Consider the following 26,514-nt stretch of genomic DNA (forward strand, 5'->3'; position numbering starts at 1 on the left):
CTAGCATCCTGTCCACGACAGCGGCCAATCCAGGCCAAGGGCACCTGGCAAGCTTCCCAAACATACAAGCATTCTATAAATGTTATTCCTGGAATTGTGGATTTTTCCCAAGTCCATTTAGTAGTGGTTTATGGACTTGTTCTTTAGGAAACGGTCTAACCCCTTTTTAAACTCTGCTAAGCTAACCGCCTTCATCATGTTCTCCGGCAACGAATTCCAGAGTTTAATTACACGCTGAGTGAAGAAATATTTTCTCTGATTCATTTTAAATTTACTACTTTGTAGCTTCATCGCATGCCCCCTAGTCCTAGTATTTTTGAAAAGCGTAAACAAACGCTTCACATCTACCCGTTCCACTCCACTCATTATTTTATAGACCTCTATCATATCTCCCCTCAGCCGTTTATTTTACACAAGCTGAAGAGCCCTAGCCGCTTTAGCCTTTCCTCATAGGGAAGTCATCCCATCCTCTTTATCATTTTCATTGCCCTTCTCTGCGCCTTTTCTAATTTCACTATATCTTTTTTGAGATGCGGCAACCAGAATTGAACACAATATTCGAGGTGCGTTCGCACCATGGAGCAATACAAAGACATTATAACGTTCTCATTTTTGTTTTCCATTCCTTTCCTAATAATATCTAACATTCTATTTGCTTTCTTAGCCGCTGCAGCACACTGAGCAGAAGGTTTCAACGTATCATTAATGGCTCACATACCAATGCATGGATTAGAAGAGGGTTGTAGGCCCCGTAGTTATGTGATTGTGGGGCCCTTTTACTAAGCCACGTAGACGCCTACGCATGCCCAATGCGCATCAATTTGGAGTTATCGTGAGGCCCGGGTTGTAATTTTGTTTTTTATGTGTGTCCACTATGCATGCCGGAAAATAATTTTATTTTCCTGCACGCAGCGGAAACCAAGCGGTAATCATCATTTTAGTTTCCACGCCCCAAAGGCGACTGATCTGACCCTGTCTTCCTATATCTGTTCACAATGTAACCCATAATCGTTCACAATGTAACCCATAATCATAATGCAATGTAATGCAAGAAACTGTATTTCCATCATTTACAATGTATTGTAAGCCACACTGAGCCCGCAAATAGGTGGGAAAATGTGGGATACAAATGCAACTAAATAAAATAAATAAAATAAATTTTACACTCGTAGACTATTACTGCACGGTTACCACGTGAGACCTTACCGCTAAGTCAATGGCTGGCGGTAAGGTTTCAGATCCAAAATGGACGCACGCCATTTTAATTTTGCCGCACGTTCATTTTCAGCAAAAATTTAAAAAAGGACTTTTTTACAGGCGCGCTGAAAAAATGGATCTGCGCGCGCCCAAAACACACGTCTACACTAGCTCAGCCAATTTTTCAGCGTACCTTAGTAAAAGGAGCCCTGCATTATTTGGCTTCCTGTTTTCTACCACTTACCTTCATTGCACCCAGCTGTTCTTTTCTGAATCTTTCCAAAGGTTTAATCAGGGTTTCGTTTACATTCAAAGCCTGGAGAATAATAGAACAAATGCATACAATTACACTTCTCTCTGGAAAATAAGGACTCAAAGAATTATTTTTAAAACTTTCAAAGCAAAAATTGTGATCCAAATCAGACTGGCAAATTGTGCATTTTAAAATACAAATACGCTTCTGGGGTATCCAGAAAGAAATCACCTGGACAATTCCCCCCAGACAATGCCCACTAACCCATTGTCCTCTTGACAATTGCCATCAAGATCAAATCCCCCTGACTATTTCCCACCTCAAGGTGTCAATTCCCATCTGCAAAATTGCCCCAGGTAAATTCCCATCCAATATTATAGATTAGTTCACACTACTGCTTACATTTCTTATAGCTCAATCAAGATATCCTGGCAGGTTTTGCACTGCTTGAATAAATAACATTATGAGGTCATCCGAACAGAGGGACGTGCACTGCATCGGCACTCTCACTGATATTTGTGGGGGGGGGGGGGGGGGGGGGGTTGTCCAGACTGCTCATTTATTTTAAAACACAGTCCCATTTTATACAATGAGACCCTGTGCTAAAATAACCTGATTTAACAGTAGCCCACGTTGATAATCTCCCCCCATAATAATCTAATTGTCAGCTTAAGCCACACGGAATATATCAAATTGAACAAATAAGTTGGCAGTGATAACTTTTAATTGTATTAGCGATACATTTGTGATGACCTTTTTAAAATGGCATTATCTTCATCAAGTCAATGCAAAGGAAAAAATAAAAACAAAATCCCCAGGCTTTCCCATCCTACCCCCCCCCCCCCCCCCCCCCCCCCCCACCACCACCACCACCATACCCAGTCTCACTCAAAGTTTCATTATGCACTATTTATGTACAATTCTGTAACAGCCTCCTGGTTTTCATTACCTACCTATATCAGTTATCAATATACATCACTTGCGAGGTAGTTTTATGTTTTTAATTGTGTTTCTAATTATTTCTTATACACATGTTTAACAATCATTGTAGTCACAAAAGAGAGGGAAAACAGCATACAAATACAATTAGGCAAACAAAAAAAGCAAACACTGGGCCTTCAGGATTGGGAAAAATGTAGTCCTTTAATATCACAAATACCCGACACGAGCCGTGTTTCGGCGTACAACCGCCTGCATCAGGGGGTCAATAAACTCCTATCGGTCAACTTGCAAACTATGGCGCAAGAGGTAAGTGAAACAATCGGGGTAGAACTCCCTAAAATGGTAGGCAGCCATGTGTCCTCTTAGTACGTGTATGTGCCTACAATATCCCTATAGGCACCTACAGGGTTAGCACACGCGCTAATTGCAGGTGCGTTAAAAACGCTAACATGCCTTTAGGTACTAAGAGGACACATGGCTGCCTACCATTTTAGAGAGTTCTACCCCGATTGTTTCACTTATCTCTTGCGCCATAGTTTGCAAGTTGACCGATAGGAGTTTATTGACCCCTGATGTAGGCGGTTGTACGCCGAAACACGGCTCGTGTCGGGTATTTGTGATATTAAAGGACTACATTTTTCTCAATCCTGAAGGCCCAGTGTTTGCTTTTTTTGTTTAACAATCATTGTAATCATATATGTGTAATTAAATGTTTAAAATATTTTTTTCTGTTGGGACCCCTGACACTGGCACATGCTAAAAGCTGTTTCCACATGTGTGGTTCCTGTGACACAAAAAGCAGAAAATGATCAACAGCATATATTTGTTATCATTAAGAAGTACATTAGTGCATACTGTTATAGGTGTTCATTTTTGCATATTGCTATTTATGCTTTTGGGCCCTGTTTACTAAGCTGTGTTATAGGCGCGTTAGCGTCTTTAACGCACGCTAACCATGTACGCGTGTAAAAATGTCTCTACTAGAAAAATGGAATCTCTTGAGAATCAACTCAAGAGAAATAACCTCAGGTTTTTGAATTTCCTTTGGAACTATTTAAGAAATATTTTTCAAAAATTCTGGGTCTTTCAAATGAGAATTACCCACCGGTTACAAAACTTTTTTACATTAAAAGAAGATTGAGAGAACCTGAACAATTACCTAGAGAATCCTTAAATCTTACTGAATTCTTAGAAACATCTGTGGAATCAGAACATGCTACTTTGTTAGTTTCCTTCGCCTTTGAAATGGACAAAATTAATGTATTGCGTTTATATTTTCGTCACATGAATGGAGTTTTTATGGGAGGGAAGATAAATATTTTTCCAGATTTGTCCAGGGATACTCAGTTGAGAAGGAAGGAACTCTTGGCCTTTAAGCCGAGAGTCCTAGCCCTAGGGGCAACCTTTTTTATTAAGTTTCCATGCAAATGTTTAGTTTCGTTTGAAACAAATAATTTCCTCTTCACAGATCCCAAGAAACTCCAAGAATTTGTAATTGCTAAAGGAAGTATGAGAAGTCCCCCTGTAGTAGTTAACCAGATTAATGCAGCTGTCTGATTGTATCTCTAATTATCATCTCTGCTCTAAGATAACTTATTAGTTATAATTTTTTTGTATTTTGTTTAAGATTTTCCTGATTCTTGGATCATATATTGTGGACAATATGTATTTGAAAGTTTTCTTAAGTGTATTTCATTTCTGTTAATTTTCATATTTTCAGAGATTTCTGATTTTTATGATCATTTGTTAATGTCATAAAACAATAATAATAAAGAGAAATTTTTTTTAAAAACCATGTACGCGTGTTAAACGTGTATGTGCCTACACTATCCCTATAGGCACCTACAGGGTTAGCACACGCGCTAATTGTAGGTGCGTTAAAAACGCTAACATGCCTTAGCAAACAGGGCCTAAATTTGTTTCAAAATTTGTATTTTCCTGTTGATCCCATATACTTTTCAGGCCATTCTAAACTGGTATTCATCACTTTTTGTGTGCTATTTGCTGTTATCATTTTCTGCTTTCCGTCTAGATTACTTCCATCGTGTTTCCTTAAGTGACAGTTTATGATCTATAGTATTTATGATTTTAGTCATTATGATTAATACTATTTGTTTTACCTTTGTTTGCCTTAGCATTTTTATCAGTATCATCTTTGCTATCCCTTGATATTTATCCTTTATTCATTTATTTTTTATTTTTACAATTTTATTTATTTTTATTTATAAATTTTTTTACTTCGTGATTGTTTTTAATTGTTCTCTATATTTAGACTCCTGAGGAAGGCATTGTCCTCATGTTCCAAATTACTGGAATTTCCATCGAAGCCCCCTCCAACTCATCCTAAACTGGATCACCATATATGAGATTCAGACCGTACAAATCTGCCCAGCACTGGCCTAGTTCTTCACAGCCAGAGTCGCCATCTAAGCACCACTCGACATGCAAACATGCGTGCAACCATGGTTTTTAGACCATTCATTTTCTAATTAGAGATCCTCTAATTGAATCCTTTTTTAATTCCGTCACCGCTATTTTTTTCTACCACCTCTCTCGGGAGGGCGTTCCAGGCATCGACCACCCTCTCCGATGTATGTAGCACTTGTGCAGCAAGCCCGTAAGATCACTGGCACTGGTAGTGTACATGGAATCATTGATCATGAAAAAGAATTTCCTGACATTACTCCTAAGTCTACCACTCCACAACCTCAGCTCATGTCCTCTAGTTGTACTATTTTCCCTTCTCTGGAAAATATTTGTTTCTATATTAATACCTTTCAAGTATTTGATAGAGGTCTATAAAATAATGAGTGGAATGGAACGGGTAGACGTGAATCATTTGTTTACTGTTTCCAAAAATACTAGGACTAGGGGGCATGTGATGAAGCTACAAAGTATTAAATTCAATATGAATCGGAGAAAATGTTTCTTCACTCAATGTGTAATTAAACTCTGGAATTCGTTGCCAGAGAATGTGGTAAATGCTGTTAGCTTAGCGGGGTTTAAAAAGAGTCTGGACGGCTTCCTAAAGGAAAAGTCCACAGACCATTATTAAATTGATTTTGGGAAAATCCACTGCTTATTTCTGGGATAAGCAGCATAAAATTTATTGAGCTTTTCTGGGATCTTGCCAGGTATTTGTGACCTGGATTGGCCACTGTAGGAAACAGGATACTGGGCTTGATGGACCTTTGGTCTGTCCCAGTGGCAACACGTATGTACATATGTATCTTATCTCCCCTGTCCCTCCTCTTCTCTAGGGTATACAAGGTTTTCCAGTCTCTTCTAATACATCTTTAGGCGCAAGCCACATACCATTTTTGTCACCTTCCTCTGGACCGCTGCATATCTTTTTAAATCCTTAGCAAGATATGGCCTCCAAAACTGAACTCAGTACTCCAGGTGGGGCCTCACCAATGACTTGTACAGGGGCATCAACATTTCCTTTCTTCTGCTGGTCTCTATACAGCCTAGCATCCTTCTGCCTCTGGCCACAGTCTTGTCACACTGTTTTATCGCCTTCAGATCCTCAGATACTATCACCCCAAAGTCCCTCTCCCTGTCTGTGCATATCATCCTCTCACCGCCTAGCACATCCCTCCTTTTGGCTGCCTCTGCCTTTCCTTCTCCTCAAGTATGACTGCATTCCTGGCCTCTCCAAAATAGAGGAGCCTGCTCCCCATTGGCAAAGTGTCAAAAAGTAGGGGTAGGCTTGAGGGCAATGGGAGATTAAATCTTAGGCTGCTTTTCCCTACTTGTCTGCAGAGAACAGAGTTGGATTAGCTCAGGTACTGTGATATGACACAGGTGGTCTCTATTTCACTTATGATGGGCATTGCTAAGGCAATTTTTGGAAAAGGATATAATTTAGGTTGCTATGAAAAATGGGGTGAAGACAGGCAAGCAAGCCTTTCCATTTTCTTATTATTACTTTGTGACTATTTCTATAACTGTTTATTCAAGTTGAAAGAGTAGAGTATCTTCTGTAGATCAGTAAAGCAAACCTCTATTTTAATGCATTTTGTATTGTACCTTTTCAGACAGCAGAATGAAAAATGAACGAAGGGTGTGAAGGTTTTCTATAAACAAGGTCCACAGTGCAGAGATACGGAACAAACAGAAAAGGAAATGACTGTTTGGATAAAATTGCCATGGCAATACATTCTCACTAGTCTGCTCACAGGGAAATTTGAAAAAAAAAAACAGTGACTATAAAAAGGTCTCAATCCGTTCAGAACGCTGCCGCACGTCTTATATTCCGCCAGAACCGATATACTCATATCACCCCTCTCCTCAAGTCACTTCACTGGCTTCCAATCAGATACCGCATACAATTCAAGCTTCTACTCCTTACCTACAAATGCACCCGGTCTGCGGCTCCTCACTACCTCTCTACCCTCATCTCCCCCTATGTTCCCGCCCGTAACCTCCGCTCACAGGACAAATCCCTCCTTTCAGTACCCTTCTCCACCACTGCCAACTCCAGGCTCCGCTCATTCTGCCTTGCCTCACCCTATGCCTGGAACAATCTTCCTCAACCCTACGCCAAGCCCCCTCCCTACCCATCTTCAAATCTCTGCTTAAAACTCACCTCTTCAATGCTGCCTTTGGCACCTAACCTTTCGAGAAATATAGTATGCCCTATCAGATTGACTCTACACCTGTCTTTTAGATTGTACACTTGTCTTTAGATTGTACACCTGTCTTTTAGATTGTAAGCTCTTTGAGCAGGGACTGTCCTTCCATGTTAAATTGTACAGTGCTGCATAACCCTAGTAGCGCTTTAGAAATGTTAAATAGTAGTAGTAGTAGTAGTAGTAGTATCATACCGAGCAACCTCATTGAGAGAAGACCATGTACCAATCATTATAACACATTAGATGTTGGCAGATGAACACTGGTCCCCCTAGCCTGCATTGATTGATTACAAACTGTTGTGGCAATGACTATTAGCATTCAGTAAATAAATACAAGAAATTTCATAGCAATGTACTATATAAATTCAATGCTAAAGCTCCACCTTCTCTTCATATTCCAGCTCAGTCTCTTCGTAACATCTACACAAGGCTGAAACCCAATGTTATGGAAACTAGCAGAACATTGTGACTCACTAGACACACACATTTTTTAATACCTACGAACCAGCATACTTCGTCTCCAGTTATCAAAGGCTACAAATACGAGTCCAGTTTGTAGGATAATCAAACGATTTAAATTTGCATGTGGTTTATGCTAAAATGTGCACAAATGCATCTGATGACTCATCAATGTGAGTATCCTACCCAGTGCGTTTTTTCTAGCAAAAAAGGTGCCAGTCCTCAAATGCCAGGCCACCCTTTGGGGTGGGGTGATCACTGAGGGACCCTCCCTACAACAGTCAGCCCTCTGCAACCAGTCTCAGAATCTATGACAAGGCAGAATTGGGGTGTAGAGCTTGAGCAAATTCTTTAAAACTTGGGGTCCAAAGGTCAAATTTAGCAATGGAGAAGGTGCCGGTACTCAGCCGGTACTCAGTACCCCCAAGTACCCCCTCAAAAAAAGCCCTGATCCTACCGTTTATAAAAGCCAATTGTGTGAACCTAGGGGTGGTCTGCACATGTCCAGGCTGCAAGGTACCACACAGTGTGGCACGCAGTCCACAATTCCATGACACAGCAGCACCAGGACCAGAGTGCCACAGTTGGTGAGGGTTTGCCACCAAGGAAGCACTACCAGCAGGTAAGCAGGGTCCTGCCAAGTCACATCTACCACAGCACAGAGAAACGCATACAAACATCGCAGCTGCCGTGGTACCGAGATGACAACGGGGGAACAGTACGGTAAGGTTTATAGAAAGGTCAGGCTCAACCAGATAAGCCAGACCAGAAGCTGCAACTGAAACAAGTGGAATTGCGCAAGATGGAGGGAGGTATGGGAGAGGAGACAGGAAGCAGCTTGAACTGTTACATTTTTGATGGGTTTTTCTATTAGTACTAAAGAAAACAGATTTTTGTCACCCTCATGGACAAGAGTTAAAGAGCCATGATACTGATGGACAATTTCCTATATTTCGACATTGTAGAAAGAATGAATTGAACACTTATCTTTTTTTTTTTTTTGTTACATTTGTACCCCGCACTTTCCCCACTCATGGCAGGCTCAATGCGGCTTACATGGGGCAATGGAGGGTTAAGTGACACCAATGTGGCCGCGCAGGCTTCTGCTTCTGTGAGTCTGACGTCCTGCACGTACGTGCAGGACGTCAGACTCACAGAAACAGAAGCCTGCGCAGCCTTCTACATGGAATGTTGCTAGTGGAATAGTAACATTCCATGTAGAATCTCCAATAGTAGCAACATTCCATGTAGAATCTCCAATAATAGCAACATTCCATGTAGAATCTCCAATAGTATCTATTTTATTTTTGTTACATTTGTACCCCGCGCTTTCCCACTCATGGCAGGCTCAATGCGGCTTACATGGGGCAATGGAGGGTTAAGTGACTTGCCCAGAGTCACAAGGAGCTCACTCCTCCACTAAAGTCCTCAGGAGCCCTCCTCTCACACAGTGCTTTTGTGTCTCTCCTCCCTCCCTCTCTGCTTATTTCCTGCACAATTTTACATCTCAACAATATAATTCCTTTTCTTTGATACTCCCAGCCTTTGCATAGAATATGATAAGTAGTAGTAGTAGAATAACATAGCGGTTACCAAACTGTGTGCCACAGCAAACTCTCAGAGGTGCCGCGGCGCATCACTCCCTACTTTCCCCTGCTGCAGGTCCAGCATCTACCACTTTCTGCTTCTTCCCCCGCTGCAGTGCTCGCAGCTTACATTTTCGGGCCGTCCGCGATTCACACAGGCACTGCAGGGACTTCCCTCTGCCGTGTCTGGCCCTTGCAACAGGAAGTTGAATCAGAAAGAGCCAGACATGGCAGAGTGGGAAGGCCCTGGACTGCCTGTGTGAATCAAGGACGGCCCAAAAATGTAAGCTGAAAGCACTGAAGCGGCGGCGGGGGAAGGAGAAGGAAGTGGAGTGGAGGAGTGGCCTAGTGGTTAGGGTGGTGGACTTTGGTCCTGGGGAACTGAGGAACTGAGTTCGATTCCCACTTCAGGCACAGGCAGCTCCTTGTGACTCTGGGCAAGTCACCTAACCCTCCATTGCCCCATGTAAGCCGCATTGAGCCTGCCATGAGTGGGAAAGCGCGGGGTACAAATGTAACAAAAAAAAAAAAGTGGCAGCAATCCTGGACCTGCAGGAAGAAAGGTAGCAAGTGATGCTGGACTAAGGGAACACAGAGGTGTGCTGGTGTGAGAGAAGGGGACTGCAGGGAGGAAGAGGTGTGAGAGGAGGGGCTGCAGGGAGGCAGAGGTGTGTTGGCATGAGAAGAGGGGGCTGCAGGGAGGCAGAGGTGTGGGCATGAGAGGAGGAGGCTGCAGGGAGGCAGAAGTGTGCTGGTGTGAGAAAAGGGGGGCTGCAGGGAGGTAAAAGTATGCTGGTGTGAGGAGGGGGCTGCAGGAAGGCAGAAGTGTGCTGGTGTGAGAGGAGGGGGCTGCAGGGAGGCAGAAGTGTGCTGGTGTGAGAGGAGGGGGCTGCAGGGAGGCACAGGTGTGCTGGTGTGAGGAGGGGGCTGCAGGGAGGCACAGGTGTGCTGGTGTGAGAGGAGGGGGCTGCAGGGAGGCAGAAGTGTGCTGGTGTGAGAGGAGGGGGCTGCAGGGAGGCACAGGTGTGCTGGTGTGAGGAGGGGCTGCAGGGAGGCACAGGTGTGCTGGTGTGAGGAGGGGGCTGCAGGAAGGCAGAGGTGTGCTGGTGTGAGAGGAGGGGGCTGCAGGTAGGCACAGGTGTGTTGGTGTAAGAGGAGGGGCTGCAGGAAGGCAGAGGTGTGCTGGTGTGAGAGGAGGGGGCTGCAGAGAGGCAGAAGTGTGGAGTGAGAGGAGGGAGCTGAGGGAAGGCAGAGGTGTGCTGGTGTGAGGAGGGGGCTGCAGAGAGGCAGAGGTGTGCTGGTGTGAGAGGAGGGGGCTTCAGGAAGGCAGAGGTGTGCTGGTGTGAGGAGGGGGCTGCAGGGAGGCACAGGTGTGACGGTGTGAGGAGGGGGCTGCAGGAAAGCATAGGTGTGCTGGTGTGAGAGGAGGGGGCTGCAGGAAGGCAGAGGTGTGCTGGCGTGAGAGGAGGGGGCTGCAGGGAGGCCAGAAGTATGCTGGTGTGAGAGCACAGGTTTGCAGAAAAAGGGAGATCCATGTGTGGGGGTGTGTGCAAAGACCCATGTGACTGGGGTGGGGGGGGTGGGCATGGAGACTTATGTGGCCGGGGGAGGGGGGGGTGCCGCAAACCGGAAAAGTTTCGGAACCCCTGAAATTGCAAATGGATTCTATGGCCAACAAATCATATGGAAGGGATTGGGAGCAGTAACAAGTTCTTCTTATGACTTGTTCTTCCAAAACAAGTGGCTTTGTCTACTGGAGTGAACACAATCAATCCATCTCAACACCTGATTTAATATCTTCCAATTAAGTAATCACTATAAAAATTTACGCAAAAACATATGTCACCTATATCACATTAATTTTTAGCATATCCTGCTTTCCCATACCACACACCATTCATACCACACTGCCTCATACTTATTTTCATTTATGTTCACAGAGCTTCAAGACCGTAAATCTCACATCGGGATGCAATTATATCTTGTACATTACTTCACTATTATCTAGTGGTTTGTTAAGTCACATATGAACCTTGTGTCTGAATTCCTCAGTACGCGTTCTTAACTTCAGTCTTTCAGTTCCACCACTAATGATGTTTAAAACTAGATACATTGTTGCTATCCTCTGTTTCACTGTATCCAACAATGTCCACTCCTTTGTTGTTCCACAATGGTGTTCTCTTTTCAATTACAAATCTTGCATAAGTCTTGTGCTGTGAAATTATTCTCGTGAGCTATATCCCTATAGACTCACTATACTGCTTGCGTAGCCCTATATTCAACTGATTTCTTCTCAGGTCACTGCTGTTAAACCCTACGCAATCGATGCGTTTCACCGTACTGACATCTTCAGGGGTTCAACTTCACTTTTGTCAGCAGGTCTCACAGGCAGGGGCGTAGCCAGACAACAGATTTTGGGTGAGCCTAAGCAAGAAGTGGGTGGGCACCAAGTGTTCTCCCCCCCCTTTCCCACTACGACCAGAAAAATATCTCAGCTGACGGGAAAACGCTTCTTTCCACCTTGGCAGTCTGCAGCAGGCATGCACTGAAAACTGAGCATGTGCAGGTGCTGGTATCATGGAGAGTAACGTTTTCATTACCATCAGGGGAGAGTCTTCTGCTGGCAGAGCTTGGGATCCCTACCAGCTACCGCTAAACATGTGCTACTGTTGGGTGGGCCTGAGCCCTACGTGGGTGGGCAGGCCCACCTGTGGCTACGCCACTGCTCACAGGGTTAGTCCTCCTCAGGAGTCTGCATAAAATGGCGCCGCTGTTTACAATGTGGACTACCGTTCATACTGGCTGTTGTATTTTCGGAACGTTGCCCTAAAGCAGCGTAGGCGAAACATGGCCTATATTGGCAGAGGTCCTGTTTCAACTTCTAACCCCTAACTCCCACTTTTAACTCCTAACCCCTATTCACTTGTTCAGTACCCATGACTGTTTTATCATTCCCACCTTAGTAATTCCTTATCCCTTATTTGTCCTGTTTGTCTGACCTGATTAGATTGTAAGCTCTGTCGAGCTGGGACTGTCTCTTACATGTTCAAGTGTACAGTACTGCATACGTCTACTAGTGCTGTAGAAATGATAAGTAGTAGTAGTACATCTAAATTGAGAATAATCAAGATAAGTTTTCTAAAAGCTTCTCTAAACGAGTATATTTGAGCAATAAAGAAGTAAATGTGTGGATTTGCAATATAAAAGCAAAGGAGTAATGTGATCAACAAGATACGTACAAAATTCCAAGGAGACGTAATGAAGAAATAGGGTCTTTATTCGATACCAAAATGGCCTCGACACGGCTCCGCGTTTCAGCAGAAGTATTTATTTATTTTATTTATTTATTTGTAGCATTTATACCCCGCTCTTTCCCGCTAATAGCAGGTTCAGTGCGGCTTACAGAGTATGGAACAAGGTATCAGAGAGACAATACAAAGTATGTAGCAATGTATCACAGCGATAATACAAAGTATGATATAATGTATCACGGAGATAACACAGCTGTATAGAGTGGGACAATAGTGAAAGATGTGGGGAAAGGATTGGGATGTGTGCAGTCTTGGTGTTATGGACTGGATACTAGAATTAAGTAGGGTTGTTTGGGTAGGCTTGTTTAAAGAGGTAAGTCTTCAGCAGCTTGCGGAAGGGCAGGTGTTCATTGGTTTTCTGGATATGTCTAGGTAAGGCGTTCCAAAGTTGGCTGCCTATAACGGAGAAGTTGGATGCATAATAGGTTTTGTATTTCAGGCCTTTGCAGTTGGGGAGATGAAGATTGAGATATGTTCGAGAAGATTTGCACCAGTTCCTGGCTGGAAGATCGATCAAATTGGACATGTAGCTTGGGGAATTCACCATTGAGTTCATTGTCATTTGCATCAGGGGTCTGGACTTTGCAATATGCCATGATGTTTTGAGCCGATGATGAATATGGTGGGTCACAGGGCTGTGTACCTTGTACGAAAGGAGTCGCTTACAGTGTAATATTTACTCACGTTCCGTAGTGGAATGATCTTAGTCTCTAAGCGCTGAGTTGTGAAGTAGATGTGTACAATACCCCCGCTAACCGTAAGATTTTATTTGGACTGTATAAATTCTGAAAGATGGATATGACAGAAATAGACCACATTACACCTCTGCTTCTTATACACTTTCTCGCAACATCAACTATTTTCCAATGTCAAAGGTAAGAAGCTGAGCTAGACAAATTTCTGATCTGAACTGCAAGTCTTAAATTCCCACAGATGGGATGTTTCTCTTTGTCATTAAATCAATCGATGTAGAAGACGTCCTGTTTGCACACCATTGTACGCGTAACAGAAAGCTGTACACTGGTTTTGAAAAAAATCTATCAAATGTGGTCTTCAAATCTATGGCAACAGCTACATACACCAAGCTGCAACTGTATTATTCCCATGTAGATTAACTCACCATTATTTCTCTCTGTTCTTCCAGGTTTTTTAAAAACATGGAAAATTCCTGCAAGGATGCATCTGAAAATATAAGAGAGCGGAGAGTTGATTCAGAAAGTACAGCAGAAGCGATCGTGCAAGCTCAGTTTTAGTAAGCTGTTCCCACATACCTATACATCTCTCATCATCTGTCTCGGCATCACCAATGAATTCAAATTTAAAATCTCGGAGAGAGTGGGCAAACTTTCGCTGGGCGGCAGAGAGATCTGCAAGAGAAAGTAACAGAACATTAACATTACAGTAACCAGCAGTTTTCTTTTTCAAAATCTGGAATCCCCTAACTTCAATCCAACAGTTCTCATCTATTCTTCAGTGTTCAATCGAATTCCTCTACAAGGAGTCTAATTTCTTCTACTCCCCCTGTTTCTTCATCCCACACCCCGTACAGACCAATGGAATCTACAAGACTCCTGATAGGCAGAAGAGTTAGAAGGGGAAATTTGTCCCAGAAGTTCAATTGTCCATCAGAGCTGGCCCCCAAGTACTCCTGTCAGACCAACACACCCCAATCCAGGGACACTCCTGACAGAGCATTACATAATAATCAAAACAAAAATTAAAACTAAACTAAGGTGTTCCACAAATTAATATCTATATAAATAATTCTCACCTCAAACATTCTGAAGCTCACTCTGTGGCAGGGAAACACTGAAGCCCTGCACTGTTGGTAGGCTAGGCTGTCAGCACCACCCACTGTCACTCATGCACCACTCACTGTCACTCATAGACCCGCCCTCAGCCATGCCCCTTCCGGACATAATTCGCAACCCCAACGTTCTAAATGAAGCTGCAACTTCCGAGGTGGCAGAGATCGGAATTTTCCCCCATGAGTGTCTGCCCCGCCCTCGCGTCAAACGTGATGACGTCGAGGGCGGGGCTATGACACTCAGCGAATCGCATCGCCGCACCCACTACTGAACCCTCCAGCACACATCGCCGCCGCCCCCCTCCCTCCATCCGACGTCAGCTGTTTTGTTTTTCAACACACATGGCGAGGGGGTTGTTTTCCTTCCTCTGCCGGACGCCCGACAAACGGAAACTGCAGCTACAGCTGCGTCGCTTACAGTGGGTCGCTGCAGGGGGGCCCGGGGGACAGGAGGCTCGAAACGCGATGCACAGGTGCCTGCAGGGGGGTTGCGAGACAGCTGCTTCGCTGACGACGGTTGCCTGCAGGGGGGCCCGGGAGACAGGAGGATCGCTGCACTCCGAAAACCTCGCTAGCGCTCGTTTCATCTCTCACGGAAACGGGCCTTCTTTACATTACATTACATTTACCCTACCTTTCCTCTTCCTGCCCTTCTATCTTCACTTTCTTCTCCATATACCCTTGCTCTCCCCCTCCCCGCCACATTATCTATCGTCCTCTTCCTCCTCACTCCCCAGCATCGGTCTTTTTTTCCCACTCCCACCTGATCTGTGAGCATCAGCCCCCTTCTCCCACCACTATTATCAGACAGCACCAGCCATTTTCTCCCCACTTCCAGGATCTTCCAGTGTCAGCCCACTTCTCCCACCCTATCCTCAGCTTTTTTTTCCCATCCCCAGCCCCCATAATCAACCATCCCATTCCCTTCTCTCTTCTGCACCTTAATACTCTCCTTCCACTCTCCCTGTTTCTCAGCTCTGCCACTGGCACTTCAGGTAAGTCTGAAACACAAGAGCAGGCACCTTTTGTATTTTGTGGGATTCAGAAAGTATCTGCTCTCCCGTATCAACTTGCTTGTGCTACTGGTATCACAGCCAACCGAGAGAGAGGCAGAGCAGCAGGATCAAAGGAAAACATTCCCACTGCTCAAGTGGCTGAAAATTTGTTTATGCTTATTAAAACTTGCTATACTGCAAATACTGTCACGCAGAGCTAGGCGATTTACAATTCTAAAAGCAAAACATAAAAATTATGATAAGGAATACCATATGCAAAACAGGAGACCTGACATCACACAAATCAAGGCATACGCAACAATTTAAAAATACAATATCTGATCGGAGCAGTGAGATTGGTCACCTACACCAATTAAACCAGTGAAGGCAAAGTCAGAGCTCCTTAAACATGTGCAGACATAATTTACAAATGACAATAAATACCTAGAGAGGGAAATCAACAACAAGATCCCCTCTAGAGTTAACAACCATGAGTTAACAACCATGAGCCTCCTGCTCATGTTTGATCTATTCTTACTGTACACCGCCTTGAGTGAATTCCTTCAAAAAGGCGGTAAATAAATCCTAATAAATAAATAAAACCAGGGTTAAATCTAAAAATAGTTATCAAATCAAGGGGTCCTTTTACTAAGGTGCGCTGAAAAATGGCTTCCAGTAGTGTAGGCATGGGTTTTGGGCGCGCGCCGATCCATTTTTCAACACGCCTGTAAAAAGGCCTTTTTAAAAATTTTTGCCGAAAATGGATGTGTGGCAAAATCAAAATTGCCGCGTGTCCATTTTGGGTCTGTGACCTTACCGCCAGCCACTGACCTGACAGTAAAGTCTCACGTGGTAACCGGGCGGTAATGAACTACGCACGTCAAATGCCACTTGGCGCGCGTCCGACATGCGTGTCCGAAAATAAAAATTATTTTTTTCAGCCGCGCATCAAAAATGAAATTACCGCAAGAGTCACACAGTAGCCGGGCGGTAACTCCATTTTGGCGCCCACTGGGCACGCGTAGAGTAGACACTTGCATGGCTTAGTAAGAGGGCCCCCAAGACAGTGACCATCCAGCAGATAAAGTTCTTCTGAATAAACTTAAAGCATGAAGAGATAGTATATACTTAACAACCTTGTGACAAGTCCTCCAAAGAAACTCTTGTCAAATAACCAAATTTAGTTTCAAAAGGGTTTAAATGTATGTGCACAGGGGTCAGAAGTCAAAAACAAAAAAGAAATGAAAACCATCAAATTATGAAATTAAAACTCATTAAACCACCGCTAGCAATCTCTAAAACAAGTTGGTTCTTAAAAGGGACATGTTGGAAATATGAATATACTATAATTTCCCAGAGATTTGTTTTAAAACTTAAATCTCATAATCAAACTCCATATATGATAAAGGGCAGTAGCCCACCTCAAAATAGTAAAAACTGCTTTTAAAAAACGCTATAAAATACTCAGGAGGCTAAAAACACTCAAAATTAATACGAGTTCCATCGGCCATCTTGTGCGTTCCAATGATGCGTTAATAACATCATTGGACTCGCGGGCCACTGGAAACAACGAACAGGGACCTGCACAGTATGACCTCTTTTACAGACAGCCTTGCAGCAGGTACACTTTCAAGGTAAAATGAAATGAGATGAGATGAGGAGAGCAGAGATACATATGTCAGTTATTACAATTTCTTCCAGTTATATCCAGAACAACAGACAAAGGGAGATCAAATGACTTGCCCACGGTGAAGAAAATGAATAGTAGCAGAACAGATACTGAAACTTGCATCTCGTGATTTCTGCCAAGTTGTAGGTGAAATCTGTAAATATGAGGCCAGAGGCACAAAATATAAACTGAGCAGAGTTACTATATAGCGGTAGCGAGCAACTAGAGTTCTGGTCCAATTTGCATTAGAGGAAAGGGGGAGTAGGAGGAGTAGGCTCTTGAACAACACCAGTAGGCGACGTAGGTTAGGAACAATCTCTTTATTTAAATATACACTCGACTCGGGTGTATATTTAAATAAAGAGATTGTTCCTAACCTACGTCGCCTACTGGTGTTGTTCAAGAGCCTACTCCTCCTACTCCCCCTTTCCTCAGATTCTCATGATATTTAAATAAAGAGATTGTTCCTAACCTATGTCGCCTACTAGTGTTGTTCAAGAGCCTACTCCTTCTACTCCCCCTTTCCTCAGATTCTCATGATATTTAAATAAAGAGATTGTTCCTAACCTATGTCGCCTACTAGTGTTGTTCAAGAACCTACTCCTCCTACTCCCCCTTTCCTCAGATTCTCATGATATTTAAATAAAGAGATTGTTCCTAACCTATGTCGCCTACTAGTGTTGTTCAAGAGCCTACTCCTTCTACTCCCCCTTTCCTCAGATTCTCATGATATTTAAATAAAGAGATTGTTCCTAACCTACGTTGCCTACTGGTGTTGTTCGAGAGCCTACTCCTTCTACTCCCCCTTTCCTCAGATTCTCATGATATTTAAATAAAGAGATTGTTCCTAACCTATGTCGCCTACTAGTGTTGTTCAAGAGCCTACTCCTCCTACTCCCCCTTTCCTCAGATTCTACTTTTCGTAGGAATTTGTGTACCTCCACCCTCGTGGTGGTTTGGCTTGCTTGCCAATTTGCATTAGTCCACAAGAACTGTGTCTAGCCAAAACTGACACTTTCATTATATTCTTCACACTGGACCATCAACCTGTAGCCACTGGCTACAGCAACGATACACATGGGCCAGAGTAGAATATTATCTCAGCCCATGGCTCATAAAATGCTCAGAAGATTTCCACTGTACACTTCTACCCAACATTACTGCATTCAATGGCCTTACTACAGCCAAATTCTACGGGGCGGGTTTTGTATCCCCTAACTTACCAGAACAGGAAGAGACATTAAAACATCTTCTCAGAAGAGCAAATCAGAGCACAGGCCCAAGTAAAAGGATAATTCTTATTCCAATTCATTATCTTATTTTACTAATCGGGTTCAGTTTGTATGTTGAAATCAAGAGCTATCTTCTAATAAAGTTTTGGACAGTGGGGTACCGCAAGGCTCATTGCTGTCGCCAATATTTGATGCCTTTAGCAGTCTTTTTAGAAAGCTAGGGATGTAAATTTCATATTTTTACAGATAACATCCAATTATTGGTTTTTATGAAAGCGGATCAGCACCAAGTGATGTCTAATTCAGTAGCGTACCAAGGGAGGGGCGGAGGGTGCAGGCAGCAAGGGGCTGCACGGAGCAGTCGTTCGAATGTCAGCTCCACCAGTCCCCTGCCCCCTCTGATGTTACTTCCTGTTCTGGGGCAGAGGACTGGCAGAGCCGTCAGCTGTGCGACTGCTCTGTGTACCCCCTTGCTAGGAGGAAGGGTGATGCATTTTGGGATGTGGGGGTGGTGACACACCTCAGGAGGGTAGGTTGGGGGTGTGATACGCCTTGCGGGGGGGGGGGGGGGGTGCAGCGGAAACCCATCCCAGGTGGCAAACAAGCTAGGTATGCCACTGGTCAGATTTCAATTAAACTATGCCTGTTGAATGAATGGCCATGATTAGTGCTTAATGTAGAAAAATCTGAAGCACTTTGGTTGGCTCATGTCTATTCAACCAATGTTGCAGGGCAAACCTATCCCTTTCAAAGATGATAACATTACTACTTTAGGCTTTCTTGTTGGCATCGCCTTGAAATTTGATAAACAGATTAGGCGTGTCATAAAATCATGTTATTTTCAGTTAAGAAAGATTTGTCAATTGAAGCCTTTTCTTGTCCAAAACTAATCTGGTCAAGTTGGTACGTGTTTTTGCGACCAGCAGGCCTGATTATTGTAATTCATTATATCAAGGTCTTACAAAAACTGGTCTTAAGAGACTTCATTTGGTTCAGAACCCAGCAGCTTGTTTGGTGACAGATGATGGCAAGAAGTTTGATCATAAAACACCTGTTTTGAAAGGATTGCATTGGCTACCAATTTCAGACCGGATTACATTTAAGATGCTGTGCTTGGTGTTTAAAGGTTTTTATCTGGAAGAACCAGTGTATTTAAGGGACAAATTATCCAAGCAACAATACTTTCGATTGCTGCGTTCATCTCAGCGTGGTTGATTATAGCTTCCATCGCTCCAAGTTGTGAAATTAACTTCCACAGGAAACAGAACTTTTCATTCCATTGGTCCTCTCTTATGGAACTCTTTACCTGCGGAAGTGAGCTGTTTAACAAGCTACCTTGGGTTTCGCAAGATTCTCAAAACATGGATTTTCGAGAATGTCTTTGCCGGGTCACAGACGTATTAAGTGAATTTCTGACTGTGATGATTGATGATTATTTAACTTTGATTTTGATTACGCAATTATATTTGGTTTTACTTGTTAGACCATTGTACTTGTTCCTGTGTTATTGTAAACAGCCTTAACACTTAACTGTATTAAACGGTATATATTAAGTAATTAAATGAAATCAAATGAAATTATTGAAATTCATTCCTGAGAAAGTTTACCAGGGTGCCCCAAATTTTGCTTGCACACTCATACAAAAAAGGGTTTAAGCGCAAACAGTGAGAACGTTCTGACAATAATTTTGATGAGTTCACTTCTGCTCCTCCAGGCTGGCATAAATGTAGGCCTTTGAGAAGCAGGCATCTCTCGTGTTAGATTTACTACTGCCCAGCTTGCAAAGCAAACATGGTAAAACTCTGGTCAGCCACTGCAGACCCAGAGATGCCCTGGAAATACAGCACCTGTCAAAATCTTTATAGGAAAGCAGCTGATCCAGTGACCCAACCCCTCCCCCTCAACTCATCCTGAAGGCAGCAGAAAAGAACCAATAAAACGGCTCAGCCTTCCAAGGCCGGGACCATAGAACCGAGCTCCCCATCCCTTAACGGAGACACTCATCTGTATTTTCATAACCTTCTCCCCTCCTCCCCCTCCACAACCTTTCCCACAATCACAGCAGAAATGGAAAATAAATCCAAGAGTTCTGCATAAGCCTGAAGGTCAAAACGATGAGATATTTTCTCAGCAGCAAACCTATTCAACAACAACAAAAAAAACATTAAAGCCAGTATTCTGAAAGCAGGCGGCCCTTTCCTGTCTCCTTATTTAGGCTAAACTCTGCTCTATTCCCAGGGAACCTCAGGAGAAATGAACTTCCACGTTTAGAGATCCTGGGCCACACTCACCCACGAAAGAGAGGTTACAATGCCAATTCAACTAAATGAAGCCTACAAATTCTTTACTATCTATGGGGCTAGATGCACTAAGCTTTCCGAGACAGCAACGTGGATTTTAAACTGGTTCCAGCCAGTTCAACGAGGAAGTAGTAAACTGTGACATGCACAAAAGGGTTCTCCGAGCAATTTTCCAGAAGCTTTGGTTAGCAGCAGTAGCGGCAGCAGCGCCCGGAGGACAGCTCCGCTAAGCCGTCCCGCCAGTGGCGTAGGAAGGGGGGGCGGTGGGGCGGTCCGCCCCGGGTGCACGCCGCTGGGGGGGGGGGGGGGGTGTCGTCTCCGTTGGTTCCTTGCTCCCTCTGCCCCGGAACAGGTTACTTCCTGTTTTGGGGTAGAGAGAGCAAGGAATCAATGGAGCCGACGCAGCTCCCAGCGACATGGACTCGGGGGCCGATTGGCCTTCCCGCCCGCCCCTCGCTTCTAGTAGTAACAATGCACTCCGGGGGGGAGGGTGCACGCTGAGGGGGGGGTGTCGTCTCCGTTGGTTCCTTGCTCCCTCTGCCCCGGAACAGGTTACTTCCTGTTTCGGGGCAGAGAGAGCAAGGAACCAATGGAGCCGACGCAGCTCCCAGCGACGTGGACTCGGGGGCGGATCGGCCCTGCCACCACCACAACTGTTTTTGGGCTAGTTTTACTGAGCTAAGGACGTCCTTGGCATGCGCAGGGCAGCCAGCATCCTGTTCAAACTTCTTCTACTAACCTATAAATGTACTCACTCTGCTGCTCCCCAGTATCTCTCCACACTCGTCCTTCCCTACACCCCTTCCCGTGCACTCCGCTCCATGGATAAATCCTTCTTATCTGTTCCCTTCTCCACTACTGCCAACTCCAGACTTCACGCCTTCTGTCTCACTGCACCCTACGCCTGGAATAAACTTCCTGAGCCCCTACGTCTTGCCCCATCCTTGGCCACCTTTAAATCTAGACTGAAAGCCCACCTCTTTAATATTGCTTTTGACTCGTAACCACTTGTAACCACTCGCCTCCACCTACCCTCCTCCTTCCTGTACACATTAATTGATTTGATTTGCTTACTTTATTTTTTGTCTACTGCAACTTGCTCCTCACTGGCCTCCCACTCAGCCATCTATCCCCCCTTCAATCCATTCAGAACTCTGCCGCACGTCTCATATTCCGCCAGAACCGATATACTCATATCACCCCTCTCCTCAAGTCGCTTCACTGGCTCCCTATCCGTTTTTGCATCCTGTTCAAACTTCTACTAACCTATAAATGTACTCACTCTGCTGCTCCCCAGTATCTCTCCACACTCGTCCTTCCCTACACCCCTTCCCGTGCACTCCGCTCCATGGATAAATCCTTCTTATCTGTTCCCTTCTCCACTACTGCCAACTCCAGACTTCGCGCCTTCTGTCTCGCTGCACCCTACGCCTGGAATAAACTTCCTGAGCCCCTACGTCTTGCCCCATCCTTGGCCACCTTTAAATCTAGACTGAAAGCCCACCTCTTTAACATTGCTTTTGACTCGTAACCACTTGTAACCACTCGCTGCTACTACTACTACTTAGCATTTCTATAGCGCTGCCAGGGTTACGCAGCGCTGTACAAGTTTAAACATGGGGAAGGATGGTCCCTGCTCAAGAGAGCTTACAATCTAAAGGTAACAAGCTATGTAGTCAGTGAAGAGTGGCTAGGCGCCAAAAGCAAGGGAGAAAAGATGGGCTTTGAGTAAGGACTTGAAAATGGGCAGGGAGGGTGCATGGCGTATGGGCTCGGGAAGTCTGTTCCAGGCATAAGGTGAAGCGAGGCAGAAGGGGCGGAGTCTGGAGTTAGCAGTGGTGGAGAAGGGTACAGATAGGAGTGATTTGTCCTGAGAGCGGAGGTTACGGGTGGGAACATACGGGGAGAGGAGGGTAGAGAGGTAATGGGGGCTGTAGATTGAGTGCACTTGAAGGTCAGTAGGAGAAGCCTCCACCTACCCTCCTCTCCTCCTTCCTGTACACATTAATTGATTTGATTACTTTATTTTTTGTCTATTAGATTGTAAGCTCTTTGAGCAGGGACTGTCTTTCTTCTATGTTTGTGCAGCGCTGCATACGCCTTGTAGCGCTATAGAAATACTAAATAGTAGTAGTAGTAGTAGTAGCATAACGCTTGGCCGCTCTGCGCATGCTCAGCTGGACGACTGGCTTGGAAGGAAATCCCAAGCAAATGAGCTAGCAGCGACCAGCTCATTTGCATGGGATTTCCTGGATGCGTGCCCGTTTCTTACCGATTCGCTAAGGAATCGGTAAGGGAAGGGGTTTAACGATTGTTTTAGTGCATCTTCCCCTATGTCTCTCTGTGAAGATAGGCACGTTGCAGGTAAGAATGAACTCCGTCAAGATCTTCACATGCACTTTTATTTTACTCATTTAAAACCTAACACAAAGGAATATCCTTGTTTGAAACGTTGTGTGCTATTCACAAATATGAACAAAAGAAGAAAAGGTTGTTGTTGTTGTTGTTTAATTTCCAAAAACAATACATCAAAAATCTTTTTGAAACAGAAAAATTCTGAGATATCAAACACAATCAAAAAAAAACAGAAAAACCACAGTGAGGAAAAATACCATTAACACCTCAGAATCACAGCATCCAACACAGAGGAATCCATGAAAAAGAAACCACAAGGAGCTGGTATCTGTAATTAAGAAACTTAGGGGTCCTTTTACTAAGATGCGTATGCAGCTAGACGCATACAACGCATGCCAAATTTGAACTACCGCCTGGCTACCGCGTGCCCCAGGTGGTAATTCTAATTTTGACGCGCGGCAGAAAATAATTTCTATTTTCTACCGTGTGGCACTAACCGGGCAGTAATTGGCAATATATAGATGCGCGCTGATGATTACCACCCGGTCAACGCACGAGACCTTACCGCTAAGTCAATGGGTGGCGGTAAGGTCTCAGGTCCAGAATGGACACACGCTGAGTTTTGTTTTGCCGCACATCCATTTATGGCAAAAAAGGCCTTTTTTTTGCAGGTGTGCTGAAAAATGGACCTGCACACATCCATAGTAACATAGTAGGTGACGGCAGAAAAAGACCTGTACGGTCCATCCAGTCTGCCCAACAAGATAAACTCATATGGAATCCTGCTCAGAAGGAAGGGATCCCCAGAAACTTAACCAGTGGCGGGAGGCAAGGCTGGTGGTTGGGAGGTGGGGATAGTGCTAGGCAGACTTATATGGTCTGTGCCCTGAAAAAGACAGGTACAAATCAAGGTAAGATATACACAAAAAATGGCACATGTGAGTTTATCTTGTTGGGCAGACTGGGTGGACCGTGCAGGTCTTTTTCTGCCGTCATCTACTATGTTACTATATATGTGCTTCTTTATATGTATACCTGACCTTGATTTTTATCTGCCATTTTCAGGGCACAGACCGTAGACGTCTGCCCAGCACTATCCCCGCCTCCCAACCACCGGTGCTGCAACCCAATCTCTGCCAAGCTTCTGAGGATCCATTTCTTCTGAAAAGGATTCCTTTATGTTTATCCCACGCATTTTTGAATTCCGTTACGGTTTTCATCTCCACCACCTCCCTCGGGAAGGCAATCCAAGTATCCACCTCTCTCTCAGTGAAAAAATACTTCCTGATATTTTTCTTGAGTCTGCTCCCCTTCAACTTCATTTCATGTCCTCATTTCAATCCAATACACGCACCTACACCTGCGAGCAATTTTTCGGTTTGCCTTAGTAAAAGTAAGTGGCTAGAAGAACTAGTAGAAGGCTTTATCCTTGAAATGCAAACCTGGCATACTTCAGAGGAAAGCTAGGGGGTCATCAGTGCCATTTTGAATGGCAGCCGAGGCTGGACCACCAATGGCAACAACCAGTTAGGTCCTGGGGGAGGGGGGGGGACAGGGTGTGAACCTGGAGGCAGATCAGATCTGGGGTTCTCACTTCACAGGGAGTGATAGGGATTGGTGGTGTCAAGGGGGATGAAGGATCTCACTTCAGAGGGGAATCAGACAGGGAGAGATGTCGGGGGGAGTGTATGTACCACTGCAGCACTTCAGTTGACAGAGGCCAAGCCACCAGACTGCCAACAGTATGGCTGTACCTAACAACCTTTCTCCTGAGGTGGAATTAGGTGCAGCCGAGGTATCAGCAGTTGTGACAGCTAACATCTGGATCAGCAATAATGGCCACTCTTCCACTGCCCACAACCCAACCTGTCACACTCCCAAATTATATTAAGCAGCTGGTGCCTTTTTTTTTTTTTTACAGTACTGGCTGGTTTAAAAAACAACAGGGTAACCGATCTGCAAACTCCAAGATGGAAAACAGACAAAGCAGATACGTATATGAAAAAAAACAGTATTTAATAGAAATTCGATGAAAATAAAATCAGAAAGCCCGACATAGGCCGTGTTTTGCCCAACTGGGCTGCATCAGGGGCTACAAAACAAATAAAAACTAATGGATATCTGTGTGATCGTACACTTTCCGCTTAAAAAATCTATTTCTCGAACTCACAAATGTACAGTGGAATAAAAGGACAGCTTTACTGAAGGCACTTCAAATAGACATCGACCTACGGCTTTGGAGTGACTCTTCTATGTAGAAGTCGGCCCTTGCAGATCACCAATGTGGCCGCGCAGACTCACAGAAACAGAAGCCTGTGCAGCCTTCTACATGGAATGGAATAGCAACATTCCATGTAGAATCTCCAATAGTATCTATTTTATTTTTGTTACATTTGTACCCCGCGCTTTCCCACTCAGGGCAGGCTCAATGTAGCAATGGAGGGTTAAGTGACTTGCCCAGAGTCACAAGGAGCTGCCTGTGCCTGAAGTGCGAATCGAACGCAGTTCCTCAGGACCAAAGTCCACCACCCTAACCATTAGGCCACTCCTCCACTCTGAAACCAATACATCAAAAATCATTTTGAAACAGAAAAATTCTGAGATTTCAAACGCAATCAAAGAAAATAGAAAAACCACAGTGAGAAAAAATACCATTAACACTTCAGAATCACAGCATCCAACACAGAGGAATCAAAGAAAAAGAAACCCACAAGGAGCTGGTATCTGTAATTAAGAAACTTAGGGGTCCTTTTACTAAGACACGTATGCAGCTAGACGCATAGAACGCATGCCAAATTTGAACTACCGCCTGGCTACCGCCACGCTAATGTGTACCATGCAGAAAAACTGCACTAGCTGCTTAACACAACTTGGTAAAAAGGGGCCCTTGAAGTTAAAATAAGTTGCATTGCAACTAACGGCAGGTTTAGAATGTTTTAAATAAACACACAACTAAATCTACTACTTTGCCCTCCTCCTGATCACCCATCCATCTCTCTCTCTATATGTTTCACTTATATATACTGATATTGTCATCCTTTAGTCATAATGTCATGACATGAGGAAAGAGGCTTTAGATTCCAAAAGCTGGTCAAAAAATGTATTAGCTTAGTCCAATAAATAAAAGGTGATTTTCTTCCAATTTCTCCTTTAGTTTTATTAGCCTTCAAGTCCACACCGGCAGAACTGACTCCAGTCTCAAAGGAGTACCTTGAACTACATACTGTGGCTTTCATGTTGGTCTGTGCAAACAAGAGTCAACAACCAACAGATAAGGCAAAACATTTTTTTATTGGGCTAATCAAGAAATGTATTAAATCCATCCATAAAAAGGCTATTTATTTATTTGCTCCTGACCTTTTTCTCCAAAGGAAACATCTCACAGCACGGAGAAAAAACATGGAATATCTGAAAAGGACACAAGGTGGCAGCACTGCGTCATGAACTTTAATAAGCAATGAATCATAAACCTGCATTACAGATCTAAAATGTTTTAAACATCATTCGGTTGACTAAAAAACATGGAGTATCTTCTGTTATTTCATTTAGCTATTTCCAACATTTAAGAAAATCAGGCTCCCGAAACCTATGGAGGAAAGACTGAAGAGTGGGAGTTGGATAAGGATGTCAAAATTACATTGTTGGTCCAATAAAAACTTCACACTTATTTCCTTATATAAATAATTTATAAAAATAGGCGAAATAGGGAGTATCTAAGGGAAGTAGAAAAGCAGTGGGCAAATCAGAAAGAGATACTTTTAAGAGCTACAA

The 26,514-nt window shown here is 44.0% G+C and overlaps 1 protein-coding gene across 1 annotated transcript in view; it reads right to left on the bottom strand.

Moving 5' to 3' along the window:
* The window catches only part of ARHGAP10 (Rho GTPase activating protein 10), a 503,009-nt gene that overhangs the window by 319,150 nt on the left and 157,345 nt on the right, over nt 1–26,514 (bottom strand). The window contains exons 2-4 of the mRNA XM_030191662.1: nt 13,657–13,752; nt 13,506–13,567; nt 1,442–1,513 (exon numbers count right to left, since the gene is read on the bottom strand). Coding sequence (XP_030047522.1) covers nt 1,442–1,513; nt 13,506–13,567; nt 13,657–13,752 — 230 coding nt within the window. The remainder of the gene's footprint in view (nt 1–1,441; nt 1,514–13,505; nt 13,568–13,656; nt 13,753–26,514) is intronic.

The sequence above is a fragment of the Microcaecilia unicolor genome, chromosome 2 (assembly GCF_901765095.1).
Source record: "Microcaecilia unicolor chromosome 2, aMicUni1.1, whole genome shotgun sequence".
NCBI classification, from domain to species: domain Eukaryota; kingdom Metazoa; phylum Chordata; class Amphibia; order Gymnophiona; family Siphonopidae; genus Microcaecilia; species Microcaecilia unicolor.